Source organism: Strigops habroptila, chromosome Z (assembly GCF_004027225.2).
Source record: "Strigops habroptila isolate Jane chromosome Z, bStrHab1.2.pri, whole genome shotgun sequence".
Lineage (NCBI taxonomy): Eukaryota > Metazoa > Chordata > Aves > Psittaciformes > Psittacidae > Strigops > Strigops habroptila.
In genome coordinates this window covers 79,873,601-79,892,322 of record NC_044302.2, presented here as the reverse complement: position 1 = coordinate 79,892,322, position 18,722 = coordinate 79,873,601, and the positions used below count along the sequence as shown (strand labels likewise).

At 37.4% G+C, this 18,722-nt stretch overlaps 1 protein-coding gene across 4 annotated transcripts in view; it reads left to right on the top strand.

The window, feature by feature from the left end:
- RNF180 (ring finger protein 180) overlaps window positions 1-18,722 on the top strand; it is a 72,568-nt gene that overhangs the window by 33,037 nt on the left and 20,809 nt on the right. For 3 of the 4 annotated variants that reach the window (XM_030471113.1, XM_030471111.1, XM_030471112.1), the window contains exons 5-6: window positions 8,711-8,936; window positions 13,712-13,837. In XM_030471113.1, coding sequence (XP_030326973.1) covers window positions 8,711-8,936; window positions 13,712-13,837 — 352 coding nt within the window. Of the gene's footprint in view, window positions 1-8,710; window positions 8,937-13,711; window positions 13,838-15,432; window positions 17,531-18,722 lie in introns of those variants that run through there. The other variant, XM_030471114.1, reaches the window with a different exon arrangement.

Sequence of the window (18,722 nt, the reverse complement as noted above, 5' to 3'; positions counted from 1 at the left end):
GTACATGAATTGACTCTCATTTTTTACCATGTACCAGCACAACTACTAGGTTGTACTAGAGAGCAGTTGTACGCTTGTTGTACTAGAGAGGAGGACGCCAGCTGTAGATAGCAAATGCTTTGATCTAACTAACAAGGCAGTCTTTGTGCTTGGAGCTTGTTTACTTCTTCAGGTCTATAATTTAACCCTTCAGTCCACATATGTCTGTAAAGCTCAAGAGTATGCTTGTTACATGTGTTACTGCCAATTCTACATCTTTGCAGTTTCCAAAATACAAAGGAGATCTGTAATACCACAAGGAGGTACAGTACTCTCCTTTTTTATTTTTTCCCCTATAAATTCTGTAAAAAAAAAAAAAAAAAAACCTGTTAAAAAAGAAAATGTTTTCTCTGCATGGAATTCACACCAGAAGGGCCAACTCAACCTTCTATCTGTTATTTAGGCATTGCATCAAGGCTCAAGGAGATTCACAGAAGTTTCTGCAGGTCTCTGCAGCATTTTCTTCCTCTTTATTTGAAATACTGGTTACAATAAAGATGAACGATTATTAATATTTGCTTGTTAGGTATGCTGACACTAATAGCTGTGCATGAATGCTCTACTCTGCATATTTATTTTTGGTGTGAAGTTTCATTTGCCAACTTAGCTGTACTGCTCACACCATTCTCTTTAATGCCTGAATAAATAATGTGTGGTTTATTAAACACAAAATCAAAATAAAAGTGAAGATAGGCTTGTAAGATGGCATTTATTTCTTATATACTAGTTTAGCAGTGGATATAAATATTAAAATATTCAGATGATTGTAGTTCAAGTACTTTGAGTAACATTTATTCCAGTGGCCGTCTCTGAATTCATCTTGATAATTAAATTATTTTAATAGGAATAATACTTTATGATAAGTCAACGAAGTAGTTGCCATGATCTTCAAGAGATCTTCATAAAAGCTGTGTTTACAGATGTTACTTTTAAACAATAAATCTGATTCTTCTAAGAGAAATTTCCAAGAGGGTAATAATATCTAGAGCTAGCTGCCAGTTCAGCTGTATATTCTAAAAGTTTTAAGGCTCCATTACTCCATAGAAGGAACTGCAGAGATTAACCAAATTGCATAACAAAAATACTTAAATAATTTCAAATCAATCATAACAAGAAGCTGAAATATATTATAGAAGATGCTTGGAAAGAAAGGGGATATGTGCATAGTACCCATATACAACATCTAGCACAGAGGTTATTCAGTTCCATGTGGCCTGTTTCAACTCGATCAAAATCAGTAGTACAATAAAACAGTCATTATTCTAGTTCTGTGACGTGTGTACAGGGATAAAAAGAGAAGATATTAGATCGTTTTCTTCTCCTTTATCTTTTTTTCTGAGTTTCATTTTTCGTTTCTTCCACAAAATAAGCCTTTGTCTCCTGACATAAGTAAGATTAAAGATCTGCTGAAGTAAAAATACTTCAGTGAGACAAATCAGTTAACTTGCCACATATCAAGCCATTTTATAAATTGGTTTGTCCTTTTACTTAAATCATATTAATATTGCCCTTAACTAATATTAAATAATGTTTGTCATTAACAGGCTACTGAGGTTATTACAGTTCTGTAACTTCTAATGAATCTCGAACCAGAAGTTAAAAAAAATGCTCTAAATAATGTTCATTAATTAATTTGGAATTAATGAAGTGTATAAAAAGGACATGATTCCTTGAACAATCAGATTAAATAAATATACCCTGTTTCTTTGTACTAATTTTAGGTCTATCAAAGTCAGATATTGTCAGCTTTCCTTGATATTTTTGGAACGTAACTGCTTCTCCAGAGAAATAAAACGCAGGCTGAACCTATTTAGACTTCAGTGAAGCGCTCATGTAAAATGATGGGCTTTATGTTCAGTGAAGTGCTGAATTAATCCAGCCATGTCAGTGCTAGTACTACCTCTCTAACTTCTGTCTGCAGCGGGTCTGTAATAGTTATCCTGATAAATAACCTCCCATAGGCTTTGCACTCAGTGTCTCATACCTACTCCATTAATGCACATGCTGTGAGATTAAGCCATTTTGAAAGAAAATAATCCACATATATAGTCTGTAAGTGGTGGAGAGTTTATCACATTGATAATCCATTTAAATTGTTATTGTTCTCACTTCAAATTTGTGGCTTGTTTTCAGTTTGAAGTGTAATTGCATGTGTAAGATGTGGCATCTTATTATTCCTTTCTCTGGTAGATTTTAAAAAATCAAGTTGATTAAATTTCTTTGCCTTCTGTTGCATGATGTATTTTAGGCTTTTATATGTTTTTATTGTGCCTTCTCTGTTTTTCAATGCCAATTATAAATTATAGGTGTTCAAACTTGGCATTTCTGGAAGAGATCTCGATAACAACCTGTGCAGAACTTCAGGAGAGCCTTAAAAAGAGTTCTGTGTAGGCAGCAAGAGATGAAATTCCTTTGGGGCAAGCACAAAGTATATCATTCCAGTGTTTTTTTATATCCACACTTACTCTGTGGTTATGAAGGTGTCCTGGCATTCAGTACTTGGAAGAATTTTTAGGCCTTACAAGACTCCATAGAGTTGGCAGCTTTTTCATTTCCCTTCATATTCCATTGGTGAGGCCTCTGCTGATGACGTGAATGGCCTCGTCAAAGAGGCAAAATCACATGGTGTCCTGGGTTCAGCTGTAGCAGTCATTTTTCTCCTTCTTAGTAGCTGGCATTGAGTGGGTATATCACATCCCCTACCATGCACCAGCCTCTGGGAAAATCGAACGGTACAATGGGCTGTTAAAAACTACACTGAGAGCAATGGGTGGTGGGACTTTCAAACACTGGGATACACATTTACCAAAAGCCACCTCGTTGGTCAACACTAGGGGATCTGCCAACGGGGCTGGTCCAGCCCAATCAGAACATATATGTACTGTAGAGGGGGATAAAGTTTCTGTGGTGCACATAAAGAATTTGTTGGGGAAGACAGTCTGGGTTATTCCTGCTTCAGGTAAAGGCAAACCCACTCGTGGGATTGCTGTTGCTCAGAGACCCGGATATACTGGTGGGTAATGCGGGAAGATGGGGAAGTCCAATATGTACCTCAAGGGGATTTAATTTTGGGGGAAAACAGCGAATGAACGCAATAGTATACTGTTGCCTGCTATATAACACTTTTATAGCCCAGCAGCTAGATATCCTCAGGTCACCAGCAACTGACCCTAACTTCCCTCCACTCATCACCCCAGAAAAGAATGAACTTCGATGAAGCCAGATGAGTTTGGCGGTGGTGTCAGCAGGCAACAATCTAACACTACACACTGTCTCTCCTGCCCTGAAAGACTGTTACAAGAGATGGAGCCTGACATCATGGACTGGATGAATTCAGCAACTTTATAGGGATTGGTCCATGGACTAAGGACTGATATCTCTCTCTTTGTGTGTGTGTGTGTATATATAGGTATGTGTGTATATATATGAGACAAAAGGAATGGTATATGTTAAAATATGGGATCTGAGCATGACGTGAATGGTATGGAATAAGGGGAGGATACTGTCCTGGGTTCAGCAGTAGCAGTCATTTTTCTTCTTAGTAGCTGATGCAGTGCTGTGGCTTCGACTTTCAGCCTGGGAACAATGCTGATAACACCGATGTTTTTGGTTGTTGCTGGGTGATGTTTGCTCCGATCAAGGACTTTCTCAGTCTCGTGCTCTGCCAGGGGGGAGGGGAAGCCGGGAGGAAGCAGAGACAGGACACTTGGCTCAAACTGGCCAAAGGGGTATACCATACCATGGCACATCATGCCCAGTATAGAAACTGAGGGGAGTCACCCAGACGGCCCACATCGCTGCTCGGGTTGGGCTGGGTATCGAGTGGTGGTGAGCAGTTGTATTCTCTCCCCTTGTTATTTCCCTTATCATTATTGTTATTGGTGGTAGCAGTCATGGTTTATATTATACCTTAGTTACTGGGCTGTTCTTAACCTGTGGGAGTTATGTTCTTTCAATTCTCCTCCTCATCCCTCCAGGAGCTGGGGGGGGGGAGGGGGGGAAGAAGGAGGGGAGTGCGCGAGCGGCTGTGTGGTTCTGAGTTACTGGCTGGGCTTAAACCATGACACATGCATTCAATGAAATGCATAAATCCTTGGCTCTGGACCCGTGACTTCCTTCTTACTAGTCATAAGGAATAGTTTCCAGCACCACTGCTCCAGACAGTGTTTGTAAGCACTGAAGCAAGGCCTGTCTGTGTCCAAACATATCAGTTGCTCAGCTCCTACTTCCCAGTTACCCAAGTGTTTCCATCTGGAACCAAAAATAAGTCTCCTTTCTTATCTCTTTCTTTATGCTTCAACAATATTTTCAAGCTAACATTTCCAGGCCAGCATATGAGAAGACTTCTTTGTATTTCACAAATACAAATTGCACAACACAACGTCTTTTAATTTCTGAGAAGCGCAGTGAACTCAGAGCAATTCTTAATGATTTGTTGACCATGCGCAGCCTTGTCAGAGCCTTTGATCCTTCCTCTGAACTGTGTCAAGTGTGAGCGTCTGAACAAAAGAAAACGGTGCTAGTGCCAGGTCACACATTAGGGTTCATAACAAACAAGCATCATTTCCTCTCTATGAGCATCTCATCTTCAGGCAGATTGCTTACTGTTTTAATCTCTAGTACCTTTCTGTATGCTATCCAGTTTTTCCACATGCATGTTAATTTCTGGCTTAGACCTTCTAATGACTCAGGAGTAATTTGTGCAAATGTAGTCACCTAGTCAAGTCCAAACAGCACTGTGCAGAACTTCACAAGTTTATAGCTGAGTAGGTTGGCAATAGTACAAAGTCACAGACTTGTGAAGTGCTCATATGCTGAAATAATAGACTGGATAATTATCTTAGGCAGGAGTATGAGAAACTCATAGAGTTATTGACCTGAGTCTTTGTAGTATGTGTGATGTTTGGATATAGTAAACATTAAAAAATCCTGATACTTTCTCAACTATGGCCTATGCATAGTAATTCAGTAAAATTTAACTAGGTAAGAAATTTAACTTGCCTGTATTTTTTGCTGAGATCATTCAGGATTAAGAAAAGATTGTAGCAATACTATTGTAGCCATCATTACCTAAAGATAAAAACAATTTGAGACTGATAGAAAGAAGTTAGTATGTGTACATATATTTGATTAAACAAATCAAATAAAGCATATTTGATTAGGCAAACTTCTGGGGTGTGGAAAAAAACAAAGCTTGGAAAGTCAAAAAGTGTTTTCAGATCTGAAAAGCAGTAACTGTCATGAATAAACATGACCTCAGAACAACCTTTGATAACTCAAATAGAGACAGAAAGGGAACTGAAGTGTTAAGGAGCTTATCTTCTGTAAGAAGCAGGAAAATAGGTTATTTTCTCTGGAACATGGAAGAGACTGCATAGAGGTTAGAGTGCAAATGTCTACTGAGAATATTCTGATTTTAATTTTGATTGTTTATTCATTTATTGCCATGTTAGAGCCCCATATACAAAAAGCATAAGTGTCCTATCAGTAATTGACTTAGAAGCCTTGGTCTGCAAAATGCTTGATCACTTCGAGAGCCACTTGATTGCCTAAAGCTACTTCTAAATGGTACCAAAAAAAAAAATAAAATATAGATATATACACTGTTAGCTTTAAACAAAAGTTCTCTAGACTAATAATGAAGAAAATGTTATTCAGTTTTATACTCTTCAGCAATTTATCCAATCCAAATGCAGCAGATAGGGTATGAATGGAAGATGTAGCAGTAGGTATCTCCAGAGAGCTGCTTTGCTCTGCTTTGGAGTGCTTGCCTTTGGATTTTTCTGAAATATTGTATGGGGAGAAATTTTAGAGTGTAGGGATTTCAGACTGAATTATTGGTTTGTACAAGTGATTGATATTTAAGCCATGGGCATTAGCATCTCTGGCCTATTGTGATATATGTGTTTCAAGCTTAGGTTTGCCAGACATCTGAAAAGCTGTCCTTTTGCATTCATCATACCATTCAACCAAAACAGAGTGCTCAACAGCATACAAACCCTGGTGGACCTTACAGCCTGATTTGGAAGAACTTCTGCTAGTTTAGGTAGTAAAGATTTTCAGTAGGGGTTTTCCTACATCTTAAAATTGCACTTGCATTTGTTTTCTGTATTTGCTTTTGAAACCCCATAAAAAGTCACCAATTTAGTCTGCAGAAATTAGGCTAGATAAATTCTTTTCAAAGCAACAAAGCACCTGCAGACTTTCCTATAGCAGTGACACTCGTTTTGGCCTCTCTATTCAACCTAGCTGTCAATTTTTATGAAATTTTCAGGAACCAAATATACCTGAGGTCACAACCTGTATGTCACGTTTGTTTACAATTTACTAATGGGTTCAAAAGCTGTTGTGGGATGATCTGTGAGATGGATAGATGTGACACTCCCATAAGCTGCATTTCTTTTGGGCTAAACCCACTGATCGTTTTTTTCCAGCAGCAACCAATAAATATTTATTTCTTTTTAATCCATTTCGATACAAAACAGTATCTATATTCATTCTTCAAAACTTTTTCAGACCTGGGATGTATGATTCTGGTTACATAGTATAGTTCAAGACACAAATTTGAGGCACAAAGCTGTAGAAGCCTTCCTTTGATCCTCTAAGGAAATTATTCTTAACTACAGTCTAGTTTTGCACAGGCAGCTCCTCTATACACATTTTATATTTCAGATCAGTACTTATCAAAACCAGTCAGCAAAAACTTGCTTCTTCCCTTTCTCCCCTTGCCTCCATCTTTTGATTTTGTGCTAGCTTCTGTAGATGTTAGTCCCAGCCAGACCTCTGCTGGCTGATTATAAGTACAGCCCAGCTGCCTCTGCAGTAAATTTCAATATACGCTGAATTTTTGTGGGCCACTCTCAAGTCTGGAATGGAAAAAATCAAGCTGGAGTAATAAGTGCTGAGGTAAGTACTACAAGAGCCACACAGTTATTGATGCCTAGGGTTACACAAGAGCTTAAGTTTGAACACACTGCTAAACCCAAACTGTCTCCATGGGTTTGTGCCACAGCAGGACAGAATTTATAAGCCCTCTTGGCACCTAGTATTCTGTAAAGTGCCATGTAAAAGCTGAGCTGGACTGACAGGATGAGTGCTTCTCCAGAACTGATAGATTTGGGTAAATACTTCTGCTCTGTATTTTTTAATTAATTCACTAGTACCCATGCTGTTAGGGGTTATTCGTTATTCACAGTGTCCAGTATCCCACGTAGAAGAGGATTGACTATTGAGAGACACAGAAATCCAAACATATTAGCCATGTATGTAATAATCTCTGGAACACATCTAGAGACTCCCATCTCTACAGTAGGCACAAAATAACAGTTGTTGCTAATATTTGGTATACCAATATCAGGCAGTGGTTGTCTGCAATGGCCTATGAGTGTCAAAAGTGGCCTGTGTAATGTACAGCTAGTGGGCATGCAAATTAGATGCAAATCAAGCAGCTGCTTTAGCACAGAGTAGTAGTTATTGGGTAGAAGTGCATCAACAGGTGTGCTTAATGTCAGTAATAGGTGTCTGGAAGGACTTGCAGGACTAGCATTGTGGGACTAGCAAAGAGTAGCTACAGAGCAGTGGTTGAGCAAGGGGCATGAGTGTGTTAAGGGTGGATACTGGAGCTTGCAAGAAGTCACAGATACTACAAGGCAGCTTAGAATTAAGACACTTGAACTGAGATAATGAGGCACGGACTGGGAATTTAGAACAAGGGGCATGAGGGAAGAGTTCTGACAGCAGTGTCTGACACCCTTCTCTGTCTTGGTTCTTTCCTGGTGGGTGTCTTAGATACTGGGCTATGTTGTGTTCTGTTAGATGTGAAAGAGGGAGAATGCATAGAGAAGCTAGAGCAAAGTCAGTGTCTCTTGTATGACTCCCTTACAGATGAAAAAGATATTTTTTTACTTTAAGCCAAAAACCCCAGATGCTGTTCGTATAAGATCTTCAGATTGCATGGAAAGGTTTAGTCATCTTACAAAAGTGAAGCAGAAACCTGGCAATATACACAAGGTGTTACAGTCATATGGCAAGTACACCATTTGGGAAGTCCAGCTATGTTCTCCTGCAAATATATCGATGCAAGAAAATTTGGAACACATGTGCTGGCAGAAACAAGCAGTTACTAAAGATGTTAGAGGTTTCTAGACTCTACTTTATACTCTAAGGTTTAGATTCTGCATTGTAGTAATAAAGTTGTGGCTTGTTTCAAGCTGTGATTCATTATTCATGCTGAAAATGCCCTTTGTAAATTACTTTTCAAAGGCAGAACAATCCAGGGGTTATTTTTGGAGAATTTTTGTTTTGTTTTGCCTTTCTTGACAAGGTAACCAGGTATTTTGGTAATAAAGTTACAAATAAATTTTTAAAATCCATATTAAAAGGAGAAACCTGATCATAGTACAGTTTACTCAGCCTTTTTGCTTTTATTATTTCCTTCTTTTACTGTCTTATATGATTTTTGTTCTCCTTTTCCACAGAATGCTTGTTCTGACATTCCTCTTATCATTATATGTCATCATCTCGTTACAAGTAACCTGTATTAAAAATTAAGAATATCACTAGTGTGTACCAGCTTCTTAAGTGTTGTTGAAAGTCACCTTCCTGGTGATTGGTTTATCCAAAATAGTGATGAGCTGAGCTGTGAAAAGATGTTTTCTTTTTCTTCTTGCAGACTGGAAATGATAACCTGCATACAGATGATGAGAATGACCTCAGAGGAGATAAAGAAAGCTATCTCTGTGCAGTGTGCCTGGATGTTTATTTCAATCCTTACATGTGCTATCCATGCCACCATATCTTTTGTGAACCTTGCTTAAGGATGCTTGCCAAAGACAATCCAGCCAGTACTCCATGTCCACTGTGTCGCACTACAATTGCCAGAGTCTTTTTCCAAGCAGGTATCAAAAAGAAAGTTTTTACAATAGAGACAAGTATTTGTGGCTTTCCCTCCTGTATTTCTGGCCTGAATAAATATGTAGTTAAAAGTATAGTAAGGCCCTGCTAACCAAATGTAGTCATAAAAAGAAAAAATAAATGAAAAACAGTATGCAATGGGCCACATTCAAAATGTATGCAGAACAAAGTTTGGTGATGTTAATCCACTGTAAGGTCTTCTTTGTATTTAACTCCTCTTAGGACTATTCCGTGCAGGCTTTCTTCAGTAGCAAGAAACTATTCTGGATGCATATTTTAAAACTTTTTGATTTTTGAAGTGCGGTTCTGATGTTTTGCATTTCATTGGCTTCCTCTTGCTAAATACTCACAGACTCCAAACATAATAAACATTTTCTTAAAATATCCTACCAGAAAAGCATTTTTAAAATTATTGACTTAACGACACACAAAAATTGCTCTTTTCTTGGTTTTATGGCTTTAATTTAGCTATGAGTGAAAAGAAAGGCTGGCAGAACTATATCCTCCTCACTAAACTTTTAGAATTCTCCCCTCCTGGCCTCTAACACCCTCATCTCTAGTGGTCCTGACTTTTAGCATTAGGAAAATGTGGTGGGTAAGAAGTGTTTGATGTCAGAAAGGGTACAAGGATAGAAGAGGGTAAGCAGTAATGTAGATGGGATACCTGGAACAGCACAGGTCAGTGCTTTTATACCTGGAGCTTAAAAAGGTAAATTCAAACACCATGGACAAAATTACACTATGATAACTGGAGCTAGGCCCTTTAGAGCTCTTAAAATGTGCATAGACAGGTCACAAAGTAATGGAAATGGCTCAGCCACGCGGGAGTATTTGTTTATTTTGCTGCAGAGTTCTTGCAGCGATCCTCTTTAAACTGGGAGAGTGCTGTGATGATGACAGGTTGAGGATGGAGAGTATTGAAGTATGATATCACATTCATCAGCAGACCTGCCCAGCTTGTATTTCTGTTTGTGCACACTCTTCTTATGCACAAGCTCAACTTTGTATAATTTGATGCCAGACCAGTTCAAAGAATCAGCTAGGTCAAATGTGAATTCCTTTAGGTAGAAAGGAGGCATTTTTCAGACAAACTAACCAGTGAACCAGAATGGTCACTGTGGAGCTGCTAGTGGCCAGAAATAGGGACTGACTATATCAGTACTGCAGCAGAGAAAATGGATGGAAAGCTGCAGCCTGAGTACTCTCAGCACCCTGCCTGGCTGGTGTGTAGAGGTTTCAAGCTGTTCGCATTTCATTTTCTTAATGTGTGATGCTGCTTTGGATTTGATGTACAGATGAAGTGTGTTTCACCGGTAGATAATTACTTTTAGTTCATTTTTTAGGGCTATTTAAATTCAAAAAAAAAAAGCTACTTAACAGATTTGCTGCAGCAAAATACTTCTGGGAGAGGACAAAGGGAAAATATATATGCTTTGTAAAATGTATTTGCAAAACTTTTCAACACATTTGAAGTACTGTCATTTAAGTGAAATATTACCAGGATTATTTGCAGTCTTTGAGTACTTAATATGCACCGTGTAAAAACAGTTGATGGGAGGGAATGAAGAGGGAGCTGGACTCTTCTCAGTGGTGCCCACTGACAGGACAAGTGGTAGTGGGCACAAACTGAAACACATGGAATTCCGTGTGAACACAGGAAAACAGTTTTTCACATGTGAAGGTGAAAGGTCAGACAAGTTGCCCAGAAAGGCTGTGAAGTGTCCGTCTCTGAAGGTACTCAAAACCCAACTAGACACACTCTGGGCTGCCTGCTGTTGCTGACCCTTTTTGAGCACGGTGGGTTGGACTGGTTGATCTCAAGACATCCCTTCCAACGTAACCCATTCTGTGAAAATATTAAAAAAGTATGTAGTGGTGTTGAGGAAAAGTATTTGTGTGGCTAAAGTGTAAATACAGTGTCATAAATATGTAAATAGGGAGCCTAGTGTAAGTAGAGAGTCATAACAGTGAGTGTATGCGATGTGTTTAGTATTAACAATTTCAGATGAAAGAAATCCATATGGCCTTACAGCAGCTATTTGTATATCGCTATTCAGTACACAGCAATATGTGCTTGACTTGGCAATATATTTTGAAAAGGAATCACTAAATTTACTTCAATTTATTAGACGTATATTAAGAAAAGTATTTTGTAGTTTCCCAGTGCATAACATATTGAGCAGCTTTTAAATCAACCAAGAAATATTGATGATGATATCATATCCTTAGAGAAGTCAGAAAAATCAACACATTAAAGAAGATGGATGGTGACAGACCAGTGTAAAGGGTAGTAATTTCTTTTTTTACTCAGGAGATTTAGTAAGCCTTATAATAGTTGTGCTAAAGTCACTGCTACTATCAGTTTGTGCAGCCAGCAAAGCAAAGTTGCTAGCATTCTTTACGTATTTCTGTAATGCCAGAGCTGAGAAGACTTAGTTTGCTCTCTAATTTATTCTGGATACTTTCTACAGCTTTACTTTTGTATACCTGCATTTTACTTTACAAGGATGTCTCAAAAATAAAACATTTAAGGGTATATTAAGTTCACTTCTTAGCTTGTACAGTTTTGCAAACTGAATATAACTGCAACAGAAGGTTGCATGTAACATATCAAAAAAAAGACGAAGGCTAACAGCTGAATTATCCAATTGTGAAGAAAAAAAGCGCTTAACCCAGAGCTACAAAGCTGGATGTGACCCATGAAGATACTTCCTTTGGCCTGTTGCCTTGATCAAGTGAGCTTTTTTTACTGATTACCTTTACAGTGAGTCCCAGTCCAGATAGGGTTAGGGTTAAGGTTCAGGTCTGATGGAGTCTGCAGTGCATTCCCATCTTTCTTAAAGGCTTTATTAAAAGCCCTTCTCCCATCAGGCTAAAATCACATCTGGTCAGTTGATAGGGTGCCCAGGATACAGCTTGTGATCTGATAGCATACAACCACTTCAAGTAACTTTGTCTTTTAAATGCCTCTCCTATCAGAGGAAACAGTGAGGCAGGGATTGGCTTAAATACTTCCATTTATGTGAAGGTTCATTTATGTTAAGTGTTTCTAAGAGGGGCCAGTTCTGGCATTTGTGCAGTAAATCCACCGCTTTGGAGAAATGCAGATTCAGTGTAGTGGTTGTGCACGGGAGGTCCAGGCATGTGACAGAGAAAGAGTCACATACAGAAAGACAGCTTGCCTGCCCATCCAGAAGAGATGTCTCATTGCAAGCCTAACCAAGCAACCTTTTAAAAGATAGTAAGGGTTGTCACCACTGCCTTTTGTGAAAAACAAGGACTGGTTGCTTCACCAGAGAATTCAGTATTTGAATTTGGACAGTAAAGTTGAAAGAACTGTGTCGATTTCTATGACCGGTAGAAGAAACCTAAAATATTCTGTGTTGATATGATGAGAGGCAAGCAGAGTCTCATCAGAGGCAATTTCTCTGAATCTGAATAGTACTTAATCCAAATATGTTCAGTAGCATATAAAGCTCTTACATAAAAATTAAAAACCACTAGTGAAAAATACACAGCTTGTTCCTTTTACATTTGGGAGAGAAAATGATCTCTTTTCCCATTGGTGACAGAGGCTTATGGGTGCCGTAGCATTGTTCTTGCATAATGAGATAGAAGGATTTGGAGATTTCTGTAGTCTGCATGTGTTGTGTAGCTTCATTCCACCTGTGTTTTGGCATGGTGAAATACAGGATAATTTTTAGAATGAGACCAGGTAGGGGAGTTTTGGCTTCAAATCTGCCGATGCCTTCCTCTTGTTCAGAAAAAGCTACTGCAACCTAAGGGCATTTGGAATTTTTCCCTCTTTCTGGAGCCTGCTCAAGAAAACCTTAAGGTTCTCAAATTTGACAGAGAAAAAGACTTCATAAAATACTGATTATTGAAAAAGTATGTTCAATTTCAATGAACCAGGTAAAGAAATAACACATAAGACTTTTTGAAGGTCTGTGAAGGGCCTTTTCTTTCTAGTAAGGTACAGAAGGAATTATGGTAGCGGCTGCTGGTATTTATCTGGAGCCATGATGGTTTGAAGGGTCAAAATGGGGGGTTGAAGTTTTCCCTGTTAACTTCTAGCTTAGCAACTCTGAGTAAATCACTTCTTTCTGTGTTAGGAAAATATGTTTATTTTAAAATTGTTTTACATTGTTAAATTGCTATGGATAAGTTAGTTTTGACAGTTTTGAGTTGCAGTGCATGTAGGTATTTCCCAAGATTATATCCTGAGAAGCTGATGATTTCTTGAGACTAAGAAGATATGTCAACTCTTGCGATGTGCCATTAATCATTCTACAAATGAATTCCTGTTAATCCACAACATTTTAAAAATCTCAACAAAGATTTTCAGACTCTTCCCCTCTGCTTTCATTACAGACTGTTACTGAGCCATGGTGTTAAACAAAAAACAATATGAACTAAAAATGTGTCAGTCAGTATGATAGATGACATTTTGATTCATAGGCGTCATCAGTTTTGTGCATTAAATGGCCTGATTTATTATATGCTTCCTTTTGCTAGATTTTTGTCATCTTTCCTAAATGGAAATAAAAGGAACAGGCTCAAACCAACCATGTTTAAGACTTGTTCTTGCTATATCTGGAAATGCTTGGGTTCGTGTGATATTAAAACAGTTTAAGAGATGTTATAATTAGAGAAAGGATTACATAATAGATAAAGCATTTTTATTTTGTATTATAAGTATGCAAATAATTGCTATATTTACAGCATTGATTTGTACATTTTTTCCCATTCATTACCATAGAACTGAACAACTCCACCAAATCTTTTTTCCCTACGGAATATTTGAAGTTAAAAGAAAATTTTCAAAAATCAAATTCTGCAAAGTGGCCTCTACCAAGCTGCAAGAAAGCCTTCAGAGTTTTTGAAGGTAAGTTTTTTAATTTTTCCTTAAATTTCACTCAGTCTTGAGTATAATATTTGAACATAAGTCTCTAGCTAACACATGCCATAGGAAATCAAAGATGGATGATTATTAAAGTAGAGCTGAATTAAATTCTCCTGGATGATTTATACACAGTGCTCTGAATCTGAGGGTAAACTGTAAATTCTAAAAAGGCAATTGGCATGTGTATGTACCTTTTTGTTTATTAAATCTTCAATTTTGTGCACAGTATCAGGATAATTGTATGTAGTTTTCCGTTCAGAAAAAATTGTGTCTGCATAGTGGAATAAAGAAAATTACTCAATTACTCTGGCAAAAAAGGTTACTAGTTCTGAGTGTGGTCAGTAGTCACCTCAAAGAAAAAATTAGAATCACTCTTATGAAGGAAGTCATATAAATAATCTGGAATAAGATCACATGTATTATTATGTATTGCTTGTTTTATATATGAAAAGGAGTAAAGGCTGTGGGTGTTTTAGCTTTGTTTTCTGATTATTATATGTAGAAATTTTATTCCTCTTGTTGCTACTTTAACACTTTAACATTTTCATGGTTATTAACTGGTTGTTAACTGAACAAAATTTAAGTTAGATCACTGAAATGTGCGATTCACTGTTTACCTATTTCCCTGTTTGCAGTCTAAAGGCCTTTCTTCACCAGGCCTCATCTGTGTTTACTTATATAGTTACTTTCTGTTGTGCTGAGTGTTGCTAGCAAATACATTTTTCCTGTTTGTTAAAACAATACAGATTGCTTCTAAAAGTAAGTGGAGAGAATAAAACAGGACATCCTTTTTATGTTACTTTTTTGAGTCTACCCAGGACTTTCTAGAGGTTAAATTTGATAAATTCTAGTCCTCTACTTACAAAATTGTGTCACACAAGGGAATGATTTGATACTCAAAATAACAAGAAATGCTCCTATCAAAATTTAGCAGACTTGAGAAGTTTGAGAACTGATCATCTTTGGTATTACTCAGAGGAGAATCTGTTGGCAGGAAGAACATGAGTATTTCTTCTCTCTAGCAGCAATTAATGTAATGTGGATGTTGATGCTGATGTAATGTAATGCATTATGTATGTGACATAGTTCATATATGTTCCATAGTGTCATATCAATTATGTCTTTCATAAATATGAAAAGCTACCATGCTGAGCCTTGTACAAAGCATAAATTAAAAATAAGAGAGATCACAGAAGTTTAGTATTGCGCTACATGAAAACTGGGCATATCATTCCACCACAATAATTCTGAATGCTGGATTTATGTGTCTCCAAAGGATAGCCTGTAAGCCCCACACCAAACGGGAACATGATTACATCTAGTTAGTAGGAAACCTGAACCACATAGCTGTCTTTGCCTTTGTCTTTGTCTTCTTAAATACAAGGGTCACTGCCATATCCCTCTCTTCTGACTTTTTATTTGAATAAAAACTACTGCAGTGTTTGTGTCAGTTCAAAACACAAGTGTATAATGTTTTCTCCTGGACTGCTTTTTTGGGTTTACAGCTACATTTTGTTTGGCAGCACCAAAAATTCTGTATTTGATTTTCTTAACTTTGCTTATGTTTCCTGCCTCAGGAGGCTCCCAGGAACTACACAGGCATAGAAGACTGAGCATACTGGCAGCAAAAGACTTCTGACAACATAATAAATGCCCTCTGCAAATACAAACCCTAATATCAGTGAGACCAGTAGGGGAAAAGAGGCTACTTAGATTAATTTCTGTTTTATTACAAAAGTAACAACCAAATAATATGTTAGAGTTGCAGAAGGCAAAATTTAAAGAATGGGAAGAACATAGTGGGGTGCATGAGTAGAGTGACTAGAGTGAAAAGGGTTATGATTACAGTGCTTAGAGAGCAATGAAAACATGCTGGTTAAAATGTGAGAGTAACTGCCTCTTTATAAGACAATACTGCATTGTCAAAAAAGAAATGCATATGCTCTTTTGTCTAGTTCATATTCAGCAGATTCAGTGGTCACTGAGAATCTAGAAGCTCTTTTCAAGCTTTTCATATGATTCCTTTTTTCCATATGACAAAAATTCTGTAATAGTATTTTAATAATTTGGATATAAAAGTGGTGAACTTTGAACAGTAAACCACTCATCAGATACTAGACCTGATAAAATCAGACCTCAGAATTAGATTGGGATGCAAGGAGAGAAGGACGACTGTTGAGAAGCCTAGATCGGATTTATCAGTTTTAAAATTTAAAAGGTCTAATTTAGACTTTCTGAACATTGCAGGACTGCTTGATAAAATCAGATGTCTTTTCAATTTCCTTACATTTTTCCTGAACTGATTCACTGAGCCAAACAGATTTTGCACTTGACTACAATACGTAATCAATATGTGAGTCTTCTTTCGTATGAGAATCTGCATGAGGAATGCACAAGTGTTCAGTAACTAAAAAAAAAAACCCAAGCTATATGAGATAAAATTATTACGTTAGTTGCTGTTTTGAGTATTTGTAATTGTACAATAGAAATAACATCTCAAATAATAGTTTCCTTAAACACATTTATAAATAAATAAATAATGTCATTTGAATAGAATAGTTAAAAAGCAGATGTGCTTTATTGGATCCTAGTATCCTAGTATCGTATTATAGTTATAGTTTAATAACATCATAAATGGAGCCTTTTAATGCCCATAATTAGAGTTACATTCTATGAACATTGTACAGTTATAGAAAGTTCACAAACTGAGGATAAGTCTCCAAAAGTAGTTTGATACCGGAAATGTGGACTAAAAGAAGTGATAAAGATCGTTTAGATTGAAAATGTGATACTTAATTTGACAGTGACTTTGGAGTAGTCAAGTGCAAGATTAAAAAAATCAGACCAAGACAGTGCACTGGGCCTGAGAGGGTTATTTCAAAAGCTTTTGCATAAATCTGATGTAAAAATACTTTGAAGAGACCAGAGATACAGGAGGCAGTATTCAAGATAGTGATGCTAATGTTGTAAAAGGGTGCTGGCTGCCCGCATATAGAGAAAGATTGTAAATACGCCTGAATATAAGTACGCAGCTACGTGTTCAGAAAGAGAGAGGGATTATGAAACCTCTGAGTTACAGCCCTTGGTAACTAATTCAGGATATAAGTTTTCCTAAGCTAATAGGAAATTCCCTCCAACTGTTTTTATGGTAATGTTTTTATTTAAAATGCAATGATTACATAGAAGTTGGAAAGCCTATTTAGAAATAATGTTTTTTTAAAGGCTTAATCTAGAAAATATTCCCCCAGTGTTGCATACAAGGAAATCTGTGCTAGTTCTTTACTGATCTCATCTGTTTAGTGACTTAATAAAAAGCTATTGATTTCTGCATCAGTCAAGGGTTGCAAGATACAGTGTTTTCAACACCTGCTAATACCAGTGGAAATTCCCACCACCTCAGTAGGTCACATCTGCCATGTCCTCTTATCTAATAATTCTCTATGGAAAGGGGTGCTTCGTTTCCTACGTGTTGGGTTTTGGGGGTTTTTTTTAAAGAAATGTTGTAAAAGCTTTTAATAACACCTGTTAATATATTTTTGTATCTCTCTGTCTTTAAAATTGGGGTACAACATTTTAAAATCTACTTTATTCAAGATTCTTGTTATCATGATTTCAGTTAGATAGGCAATAAAGAAAGGATGTTAACAGCTGTGAAAATTTACAGCTATGGAATTACATCAACTATGTTTTAAGTTCATAGTTCTCTGTTTAAAAAAACAAGAATTGTACTGGCTTTCAAGTTTCTGATGATGTGATCTATCGAGAAGAGAAACAAGATAGGTGTTACTGAAAATAGCAGGTGCAGCATTCATTTTAGCTATGAAGTGTGATGCTGGAGTATAAGAAGTCTCTCAGAATAGTCCTTGTATTGAGGTATTTTTATCCCTAGTCCTATTCCATCCTTCCTTACTACATTTTTTTCTTTCTGTTAATTTCCTCATTTCTTTAAGTTGTTTGTTCCTTTGACATACTACTCAAGACTGCAGTTGTGGGACCATGCAATGCTTCTTCACCAGAAGACTTTCATTTTTAACCAGATCCATCAGATTTTACAGTATAGCTTGTGGAATCACAGAAAGCTAATTTGCACACATGCATTTCTCACAAGATGCATTTATAGTCAGTAGTCTTCACAGTAAGTGAATTTTGTGCCTCAAGGAGACACGCATTACTGGGAAGTGTAGTCTTTGAGCATCTCTTACGCCTATAGTGCACTAAAACTGAAAACACGGAATCCAAGCACTTCTGGTTGAGTGTGTCTTAGGCCAACTGCACTGATGGCAACTTTGTCATTTTGTTGTTTTGTCAGCACTTGGACCCTAACGCTTGCACCCTTTTTTTTAACCTTGCCCACTAGTCCTTTCAGGTCCAACAGGTCACTGATAAAAACCACAAGACTGATTTCTTGATTTGAAGGCCCCTTCTGTCCAGTGCTGCAGCTGTGCTCCAGCTGTCCTTCAGTCCTTCACTTCTGCACTTCACCAAACAGAAGTGAATCTGAAAGAAAAATGAAATAAAATAGAAGGGGAACCTTAAGGTACAAAGGTCAGTGCCACATAGGTGTCTTAAGCTTCAGCCCTAATAGCATGGCCACATTCTGTCCCTGCTGTTTTGCCAGCAGCATTGTGCAAATTATTGTGTAAGTATCAATAGCCTTGTGTCCTGGGTTCAGCTATAACAGTTATTTTTCTCCTTCTCAGTAGCTGGTGCAGGACACCTTGTTTATCTTTTAAGATATTTTGCAGAGGCAGTTCTTTAGAGACTTCTTCAGACCCACAGTCCCATTGGGAAGGATATCTTGTAGCATTTTCCCAGTCCTGAAGACTGCATCCGGATCTAGCCTGTGTAGGAGAGTGATACAACTCTC